The 10,443-nt window shown below is 39.8% G+C and overlaps 1 protein-coding gene and 1 long non-coding RNA gene across 3 annotated transcripts; both read right to left on the reverse strand.

The window, feature by feature from the left end:
* Window positions 1-541: 541 nt before the first annotated feature.
* Window positions 542-3,460, reverse strand: rad51ap1 (RAD51 associated protein 1). 2 transcript variants are annotated; one of them, XM_037121575.1, is made up of 9 exons: window positions 3,149-3,460; window positions 2,996-3,045; window positions 2,652-2,781; window positions 2,130-2,230; window positions 1,950-2,036; window positions 1,719-1,847; window positions 1,430-1,612; window positions 1,205-1,342; window positions 542-1,087 (listed from the first exon to the last, which is right to left on the reverse strand). In XM_037121575.1, exons 1-9 carry the CDS (start codon window positions 3,163-3,165, stop codon window positions 963-965), a joined length of 960 nt encoding a protein of 319 aa, XP_036977470.1. In that variant the 5' UTR covers window positions 3,166-3,460; the 3' UTR covers window positions 542-962. The 2 variants fall into 2 exon arrangements, with proteins under 2 accessions (XP_036977470.1, XP_036977469.1); XM_037121574.1 differs by having other exon boundaries at window positions 1,950-2,039.
* A 2,139-nt stretch (window positions 3,461-5,599) lies between these two features.
* Window positions 5,600-10,014, reverse strand: LOC119032428. Its single transcript, XR_005078890.1, has 4 exons — window positions 9,943-10,014; window positions 9,764-9,862; window positions 6,171-6,231; window positions 5,600-5,702 (listed from the first exon to the last, which is right to left on the reverse strand). It is a non-coding gene; the product is annotated as an uncharacterized LOC119032428 (long non-coding RNA).
* Between the last annotated feature and the right edge of the window lie 429 nt (window positions 10,015-10,443).

A 10,443-nucleotide genomic window follows, 5' to 3' on the forward strand; every position in this document is an offset into this window, starting at 1 on the left:
ATGACTTGATCAAACACTAACAACACAGATCAGGGCTGATGTCTGTAATCTGAGATCCCAGATTCTTTCCTGTAAAGCAGAACAATGAAGGGTGTGTCATTATCAGAGCGCTAAAGGAAATTTGAGTGCACATCACTTTCACTCCAGCTGCTCTTAATCTTAAAAGAGGTTCAGAGGTCAAACAAACTGACAACTGCATACTCTTGTACTTTGTTTATATTTGGCGGACCCTGCCACCTTTCTCGCTTTGAACATTGTTTGGGGGACCTTATTTTTCTCTGATGAGAGCTTGTTTATTCAGTTAGGGAAATAATACATAGTAATTGTTCATTTCTTGTCGGGTTTGTATTATCATGTAAGAAATAATGTAAATATGACCTTTCTGAGTTTCTCTTCAGAATCGAATCAGTGGCCCTTTAAGCTTCGGCGAGTAAAAAGTTCAACATTTCCGGTTGTAATGTAGTGGAGTAGAAGTTGAAAGGGGCATGAAAAGTCTCAAGTACCTCAAATTTTGATCTAAATAAAGTACTACTACACAAAATTAAACTTCTTTTAAATTTTATTATATATATGTACATAATATACACACGTTTTTCACACAATAAAACAAAGGGGAGACAAATTGCAAGACTAGTTAAAAAAAAAAGTTATAATTCAAACTTCTCCACATGCCAACAATCAGAGAAATCTGAGAGAAATCTGACACAGTAAGTGGACTGATAATAATCTGACAATGACATTGATCTATGATGGTGAAACAATAGCTCAAGGTGCAAGCTGTATAGATGCCCAAAGCATCCCATGAAAACAGATCCTGGAAATCATTTTATATGTATAGTAACACACATCAAGTAATATTGAAATGATTTAAAAGCATCTTTTTTTAAAAGAATACGTGATGAAACTAAAATGACAACAAAAACAGACGCATTCAAACAAATCTACAGACCAGTGATCACTCGTCAGTGAGTCGCGACACTGGGGTGAAGAGGTTTGACTCGAACTCGGCGGGACAGTCCCAGGCGAAGACCCTGACCTGGAGACTTCACTGCTGAACCAGCTGAAGTGGGACTCTTACCAACTTGACCTGCATACAAGAAAGTAAAACATTAGTCTTTAAACAATCTCTAATGGCCTGTTCAGACCTCCCAAGGCTCCTAAACTCCCATCCACTCCCTTTCTACTGCTGTGATTCATACTGCACCTGGTGGGTTCCACTTGGGTATCCTGCCACCTGCTGGGCTCAGAGAAGATGCAGGTTTTGATGTGGAGACTGTGGAAGATGATGAAGGTCTCTTGGGGGCACATTTAGCTGTTGGAGGACTTCTCACTGGTGTGGAAGCTGTTGTTAGACAACATTAACTATGATGAAATGAAATTACAATCACATTCAAAATGTAATCTTGTCTGACAAGCTTCAAGAACATACCTGTTGTCTGCGTTTTGGACTTTGGTTTTGATGCCGTTTTTTCTTTTTTAGAAGCAGGGGGCGGTTTGGTTTTCTCTTTCTTGGTTACTTTCTCCTTCTTCTTTGTTTTGCTGACTTTCTTAACTGTGAATTCCTCATCTTCGCTATCAGCTGGTTCACTGAAATCTTCATCACTTCCTGAATCTGGAGAGGCATTAATCGCTAATTTTACTAACACACAAAAAACGACATAGTAAATCAGTGATTAAACAGAAGCTAAATATGTTGGGAGGGAGGACAGGGTGACAACCTGGGGTCAGTTTGGGCTCGTAGTCTTCATCTTTGTCTGTAAGCTGTTTCTTCTGCTCCTCAGTGGCTTTAGCAGCAGCCTTTCTCTGTCTGGAAAGTGACTCTTTTTCTGATATGATTTCATCCAAGCCTAAAGAAAACAAAACAAAAAAAAGGATAGCAGCATAACATTTTCAAACCATACCTCCCCCTATCATATAATATTAAGGACAAGAACTTAAGGCGCATTTACCCAAAATATCGCCATCCACGCTGCAGTTGGATCGGCGCAAAGAAGTCGGATCCATGTTTTCATCTACAGTAACTTTAACACCCACTTCTCCTGGAAATATTAAACAGGTCCATCAGTCAACTCTTTAACAACAGACAATTGTATTTTCTGATCTTAGATTTTCAAAGCTATAGCCTTTACCTGTACTGGCGGGAGACTGGTCCTGATCTGTATTATCAAGCATGGACAGTATAATTGCCGCTTCTAGATCTCTTTCTTGTAGCCTCTCATCAAGTGGACGTCTGTGAGACACAGAATTCATGTTGAGAAGATTCAATAATAATTAAACAAACATTCAAGTATTGTGTTACAACTGCACGTCTCATTATGCATCAGTAGAGAAGATTCAAGCCATGTTGTTTGCATAAGGTCATAACAAAAATCAGTTTAAGTATTATGCTACAACTAGCTGACTGGCTGAAAGTCTCTTTCTGCATCAGTAGTTACTAAAAAAACAGCAACAACACTGATATTTACTTTGAAGGTAAACCTGTTCAGGTCCCAACATACAGTGTATTCAGTGAATTTAAGGCAGCAGCTTTGCCTATGTTGAGAGTTATTCTAACATTTCAGTTGAAATCTTTCTTATGTAGAGAGAAAAAGAACAAAAGAGATCTGAGTTGGTGACTTTTAATTTGATTGTTATTTTAGTGTGTATGCTACCTGCTCTTCTCAGTGGACTGTGAGTTGGAGTCTTGACTGGAGGACTTGCTCGATGTTTTCTTGTGCTCCTGGTTCACATCCTCTCTGGGCTTTTTGCTGGGTGGAGGCTTCGCACAGGCAAAATCCTCATCTGTCACCACATGAAGAACAAACATTGAACTGACAACTACCAACATATGCATTTGTGTACCCCTAAAGTTTGCTTAAACGTGAAATATCAATGTATATGTCAGCAATAGTGTAAAGGTCTCCCTTACAGCTCTATCAACATCTACACCTTGTTTCGCACGGCAGGGTACAGAAATGCAGTTAAATGAACATATATAGCGTTAATAAATACTCACCATCATCATCAAAGTCCTTGGCTTCACAGTAATTCACAACCTTTGTCTTCCTGTGTCAACAAAAAACAACGTGTTAGCATACAACATGCATTAACAATATCAGACAAACCGGGACTATGAATCAGGGGTTTTAAACGTGGTTTAACTACTTACCTTGGCGGACGGTCCATTGCTTGCGAGTTTAAAAACCGATAAAGCTTTTGATTCAGCTAGCATCAATGTTGAGTTGGCTGGCTAGCCGTTACATCAACACCGATAAGTTTAGCTAAAGAAACGCATGCTAACGTTTGCACGCTGGATAAGCTAACCTAGCGCTAACTGTCGATGGTTCCACCTGCTAACACGTATCCGATTATTTACCAAGAGAAATGCGTCCACTTTAGCTGAGTAACAGGCTAATAATGTTACTTTTACAAGGTAGCAGCCACCTGAAGGACTCGCTGCGCTTTCAACCAGCCCGCCTGAACTGAGGAGACGTGACGTTCTGTTGACTAATCTGACGAACACCGGAAACAGATTCATTTATTAAGAAAAACTAATATTTAATTTTTTTTAGACTCTCGAAAAAACTAAAGCTAACACGGAGAATGGTTATTACACCTAGAACTCAAAATAATATTCACTTAAAGAGTTTAATTAATATTTCTAAAAAAGAAAATATTTGCGTCGAATCTGCATCTGTTAAACACACCGGCGCTCTAACTCGTTGGATGAATGGACTGAGCTCCACTGATGAAGAACTGAAGTCACTCTGGTGAGTAACCTGGTGTTTTGGGAAATAAGATACTTTTTGAATGACATATAGTATATGTGAATAAATATTTATTGTGTATTGTGTGATAATAAAAATATTAATGCAATAAATGTTGCTGTGTTGTGGCTGTGAACAGTTAGCAAGGCCAGAATTCAGATAATTAAGCTAGCAAACAACTGTAATTTGTCCTCAAACATCAACTGTTGATAACATTTGCAGAATAATACAACATAAATTACAAATACAGTCAAAATCGTTTTAATTAATGAATTACCACGGAGAGATGTGAGACTGCATCTAACAATACATGTAATTATCTGCTACTTACATATTTTTGCTGTATTTGATCAATTCTTTTTCATTGTTTAGACCTGAATGGTTCAATTTCCTTTTCTGTGTAAAGTAATTTTTCAGATAAAGGCAACAGACTTCATTATCACTATAATCTGCTTAATACTTTGTTGATTTACCATTTAATTGCTTGTTGTCTCAAATGTAGGAAACTATTGGAAAATGAGCAGAAATTCTGGATATTTGTGTTGAACCCACAAGTTTGGCAATTTTTTCCCGGTAAATTTATCTGTTGGTCGAACACTGTCAAAAGCTGTCTTTTAAGACATTCAGCAGCATATTCTAAAGAGTTTGCCTGACTGTAATTTACTTTGCATTCATTACATTATTTATAATGTTGGTCGGTATTGGATTACCACAAATATATATATTGGCCACAAGTATATTCTATGTCTGAGGTCATTTAGAAACAGCGTCCTAATTACACAGCTCCACCAAGAGAGCACACACAAGTTTATGTTTCAACAGAAGAATCCAGTGCATCCAGTCCCAATTCTTTAAAAACCCATTTTAAAGAGTCCTTCATTATAATAATGTTAAGATGCCAGATATCAATGGCGCTATTTTACATATATGATTAGCTTTGATTACATGTATCAGACTGAATGAATCATCCTTGTAGACACTAATATTGAGGACAACATATGCTCCCTGCCTTGTGGTGTCTCTCTGCTTCCTGTTCTTCTGAGTAAATATTTCCTCTTGCCAGTAGAAAAAGGAACATATTGAGACCGTACATACCAAAGACAGTCGGAAGTAGTTACTCATCCAACACCTACAGCAGCAGACAGCCAAACCTAAGTTTGCATGAGTGAACATGTAGGTGTGTGGGGGCAAGACTGAAAAAATAAACATGATTTTATGTTTGTGTGCAGTATATTAAGGATATATTTGTAGATGCTGCATACAAACAGTCACTTGTCAAATAAGTGTAAAATGTATGTAATGCACTCTATTATTGTACTGTGATAGCAATGCGACATGTACTTTTTGTTCAATATGCATACTTGCAGTCGCTCAGACGAAGATGCTATTATTTGATTGCATATCACACTTTAGCCAGGTTCTTATTATGAATATTCTAATGGACCATATTTAGAAATTAATGAAAAACTGTACTGACTTAGTGAGGACAATGTTTCTCCATTTGCAGCCGATGGAAGTGTCATTCACGCCACTGAAGTGAGTTCATCCTAGCAGCCGGCAGTCCAGCAGATGGCAGTAGGAGTCTGACGCTTCAGGGCCTCAGAGCACAGAGGTACTGAGTCTGACTTGCTGATTGACATGAACATGACATGTCTTCAGCCACACAGTCGCCCACTCTCAGGGCGGAAGCAATCACAGCTCCCTCTGAAGTGCAGTAAAAGGGAAATCGCTCCATCTTTACTGGACTTCTAAGAGAGCAGCAGCCATCCCGAGGGTTGTCATTTTCCAGTTTGTGAGTGGGTGGCTGTCGGCTGCGGTTTGTCACACAGTGGACCTGGAGGAGACGTTCAGGGGTGTGATGGTCCGTGTCTTCGGACCCAGACAAGGGAGGAAGACATGCAGCCGTGGGGCCAAAGGGCCCTGTGGTCACACATTCCTAAACTCCTCCAGTGCTGCCTACAGCCATGAACAAAAATATCAGATCCAGTCATGCAAACACTGCGGTCACAACATCACGCTTTCAATCACACATATAGATGTTTATATTGTGTTCCAGATGATATTACAACAGTTTTGATACAGAGGTGACTAGTTAACCACCCGTGAAGTCGTAAACTTAAGGTAATTATGAGATGAGAGTCCCATTTGGCTCTCCTGGCATCGCTCCATGTTTACATCTCGAGTGAAGGAAATGATTTAGATTTATGTTGCCGGAGTGAAAATTGCGCCGCCTCCACTCTCATTCTATATGGTCCCAAACAAATGCACGTGACCACTGGTGGAGAACAGAATGCTGTGTATTTATGCTTCACTTAACTAAAAGTAGAAATATCCTCCCAAATTATGACTCTGGTGAAAGTTATGTGCTGAGTTAAAAATGTTTAGGTATGCAATGTTAAATAAAAAGAAGAAATGGAAAAGAACCTGCTGTACATGTTGTTCATGCACACATTGTGGTATTTCTTCTTCATTAGGTTAGTGACAGCTGAGGAGAAACAGGAAATAAACACACATTTATTACTTTTTTAACTTAACATTACTTGATTTTTATCTTATATAACTCATTGTGTCAAAGAATTTTGAAATATCTGTCAGGCAAAAACTTTATTTATTATAAAATACAATTCTGATCAAAGATTTTCTCCCTCCACCCAGAGCTTGGTAAATCAAAGTAATTGTCCTGAAATGCATTTGTGTTTAAATACATACATATATATTTATTTAATCATTATTAGAGATAAAGTACGTTTTCTAGAAAGAGTTGCCCTTAAATCAGCATATTCTCAGTAATAAACCACGAAATGGACTCACGTAAATTAGATACAAACCATTAAAGCTACTTATTTTTGTAGCTATAGTTAATGTAGCCGAGCATTACTGCACGTAGGAGTTTTGTTTCACGTACAGAATTGATTAGATTAATTATTACATTTAATATTTTGTTGATTTTAATTTACATCTTTGTGGGAAGCACTTTGTAAGCATCGGGTCTTGACAAGAGCTCTATTAAAAGGGGTTATTTTTATTCTCCCTATATCATTTGTTTTGTTTTTATCAGTTTAAACTTTACAAATATTACAGATTAATATACTCATAAGCAACAAAAGGTGAGAGGGGGGATGCAAAGGAACATTGAAATAAACCTTTAGCAGCTCCCTTAAATTGTGCAGGTGCTTAATTTAAAAAGTGAGATGGCAAAGTAACTTTGACCAAGTTTATAGTTCTTCCGAGTGGAATACTGATAAAATTGGTGATAGGAGGAATACTGTGGACATAATGCTCATGTATAAAGCACAACTGCAAAATAAATATTACTGTCTGTTCTCAAAAGCAGAAGAAATTATATAAAGGTGACAACATCCAGCAGACAGCTGAAGTTGACTTTTGGTAAAAAGTATAGAGTTCCATAACTAACTGACTTACATTCACCTGTTATATTTCAAGATATCTAACAAACTTGTGTGATTTCTATCCGTGGCACCAGTAGGCAGTGTAACCAAGCTATTTTGGAATAAGACATCCAGCTGGATTTACTAGCCTAGTTGGAAGTCGTGAGGTCATCGGTGGTCTTAATTTGAGCTTGTTAGTTGGAAGTGGTCAGGAGGCAGCTTTCCCCCTCAACCACTGATGTGAATGCCATCATTATGCACTGTATAGCATCTCAGACTGGTAGTTTGTGTGGGGCACTCTCAGTCCAGCGCCGTTGTCCTTGTATGGTTGTTCCGCGGGCGGAGACTGCAGTGTTGTTATTTACATTCCATGCAGAGCGAAGAAAAAATAGATTGGTGCTTTACTATTGAGGTATTTCAGGTAGGATGCTAAAGGTTGACATGTTTTGCATGAATATGAAAATGAGAGATGATGTGTTCCATTCTGCTGCCCATAAACTCTGCGTCATTATGCTGCAAGCTGGAAGAGTTTTTCACTCTTCATGAGGACAAAATGCTCCGTCAATGAGAAATATGTGCTGGTGTTGCTGCAGGGGGCACCAGTTATTTACAAGCCCCAAACTAAATATGCCTTGATGAGTTGCTTAGTGTTTCGGATATCCGGCGTGGCAGCAGTGTCAGTGTGGGGTTGTTATTGTAACCTAGAAATGGCCCTGCGTCAGATGTCTTTAGGCATGGACAAGTGGCAACCACAGCAGAGCCACAGCAGCCGCGGCTTTAGCCAGGGAACCAGAGTGGGCAGACAGAACTGTCAGTGGCTTCCGGAGTTTGTTTTCTAGGACTTCGTCTTCCTAAGTGCATGCTTTCGTGGACTGTTTTTTTTTTTTCTTTTTCTTGGAGTACACACGCGGCAGCCACAAAGCTAATTGCAAGGGAGATGAGCGACTAGAGAGGAACAATCACAAAGAGATTTTAGGAAGTGTGGGCTTGTGACTGACTGCACAAACATAGGTTGACAAGTGCTTTTGTGTCCAGACATAACACAAAGTAATAGAAAAAGTGTTTTAAGTTACTAATCTGACTTCTGCACCATCATTGGTGATTGTTCAGAGTCTTGCAGGTGACTGACAGTAATAACTGAATGTTGGTGCAGTTGTTCCAGACCTGTTTGGATTGGGACCCTTAAGAATGAGTCCACTTATTGCCTCAAGTGATGTCACCCGAGTCAGTGTCGGTTGGGTAAAAAGAAGGAAGAGAGCTCACCAGACGTCTGTTGCCTGCTTGTCATTTCATAACACACCCAATCTTTGATCCCACTGCTTTTGTGCAAGACCCATCCTCTTCCAACTCTGATTGGTTGATTTTGTTTGTTACATTCTACGCTTGATTCAAATTGTTACGTTATAGTGCAGCTCTGGTTATGTCTGTTTTTCCTGCAGTTCTTATGAGCTGTAGTTTCCCCAGTAAGCACAACGACCTCGTCAGTCACCAGGCTGCCCGCTCTACCTGCCCAGCCCAGAGATACAGAGATACTGTACAACCACTGAACATACAGTTAAGAAATAGCACGCTAGCTAGCTAATTCTTGTCCCATTTGTAGTCTGTTTAAACAGTCAGTTCATCGTGGCATGAAAATCTTTGTCAGATTGTTTTCCAAGTTCCTTCAACAGCAAAAAAAGGAGGCAATATCAGTTGAACGTTACTGCTTTTCTTGTTGTTCCATCAAAAAAAGTGTAAGTGTATTTCACATGGAGTACCAGGCCCATGGATCTATTGAAGATTTCTTCATACAAAAATGGCAGAGTAGGCTGGATCTTGTATGGAAAAGCAGTGGGATCTGTAAAAATGCATGCTGATAATGCTGACCAAACTACTGCATTGTGGGTAATGTAAGCGCCCTGTATTGACAAAGAAGAAGAATGCTTGCATATCTGTGGTTCTGCTACAACGATTTTTACACTTTTAAAAAATGGTGGACTACTCTTTTAATCGTCTGGTGACCCTTCAGGTTTATCTTGGGACTCTGGTGACGTGACACCAGTTGGGGAACTGCTGCGCCAGAGCAAACAGAATGATTACTGAACAACTGAGCGAGAGTTTTACAAAGGCCATAATAATAAAGTGATGAGTCATCATGACAAGACGTTTCTGCTTGTGTTTTTTGGGCAGCGTTATTGACAATATCAGACCCTGGATCGGGAATCTGCAGTATGATTATACGTGTTGACAAGACTGCAGGGATAAAAACAGCATCAAAGGGCCGGCAATAATTCAACGCTGCCAGTTTTACACTGTGACACCATTCAAAATAGCATCGGTAACGCAGCATTGTTTCCTGCACTCCAGCGTGGCACTTGAAGGTTACCAGAGAGCAGTCTCATTAGGACGACCTTTTAACAGAGAGGTCGCAGGCAAAAGGACACAAGCACATGAGACCTCGGTGACTTATGTCTCGTCGTGCCTGGGATGCACTGCACTCGCTGCTGCCTCGTTTGTTGATAGATCAGCTGGATTAGATTCTCTGCCGTGCATTTCCAACAAAGTGCTCTGCACAAAACACACGGCCATGTTTGATAACCAGTAAGTGTCCGCATACTTTTGACAGCGGCAGGCTCTCAGTGTACTTACTGTAGCAATTCCAGGGTCTCTGGTTTCCTCACGAGGACTCAATGCAGCTCGATAAACATGTAATCAGTGTCAGTTGGTAAAGATAGTCGCAACCTTTCACTGTAAAAATAAAGAAGAGATCAGTCAATGAGCCAAAACATAACTGGAGAAACTTATTGGAATCTGTGGCTCCGACTCACTGGTCCATTAATAATCAAATGATGGCCTGAGGTTCTATTTTATGTTGATACTCCACTGAGACACACTACCTGCAATGCAGAGGATGACACAGTTTTCTTTACTATGTTTAGCTGACCATCTGGACAGCACATTATGTATCAGATGAAGAGCTAATGCGGTTTGTAAACACTCGGTGAGTCAAGCGTCGGGCACATATGTTCTTCAGAGAATTTTGCTTCCAATAAAATATACTTCTCGCAAGTTTTGTTCGAAGTTAAGTGCCATTGATCCCAGTCAAACCACAAGCCAGCTTCCCAGTACTGCAATGCAGTGAGTTATCATCCATCAGACAGGCACTGGATGTTCTTACGCCTGGTCGGCAGCAGAGGGCGATGTCCTCATGTGAGAGGGATGGCTTTAGACACAGTGTTTCATTACTGTGTTAAAGGGAAGTTTTGCACAGCCTGGACGTTTTGTTAGTTCTGTCTGTCATCCTAAAAGAAGAAATGTTGAACAACCTC

Source organism: Acanthopagrus latus, chromosome 14 (genome assembly GCF_904848185.1).
Source record: "Acanthopagrus latus isolate v.2019 chromosome 14, fAcaLat1.1, whole genome shotgun sequence".
In the NCBI taxonomy this organism is placed as follows: Eukaryota; Metazoa; Chordata; class Actinopteri; order Spariformes; family Sparidae; genus Acanthopagrus; species Acanthopagrus latus.

Excerpts from the sequence above, each read along its gene's own strand:
- rad51ap1 (XM_037121574.1), bottom strand. Across the intron at positions 2,040-2,129 it reads CCAGTCTCCCGCCAGTACAG|GAGAAGTGGGTGTTAAAGTT; the intron begins GTAAAGGCTATA and ends TAATATTTCCAG. Across the intron at positions 1,848-1,949 it reads CGTGGATGGCGATATTTTGG|GCTTGGATGAAATCATATCA; the intron begins GTAAATGCGCCT and ends TGTTTTCTTTAG.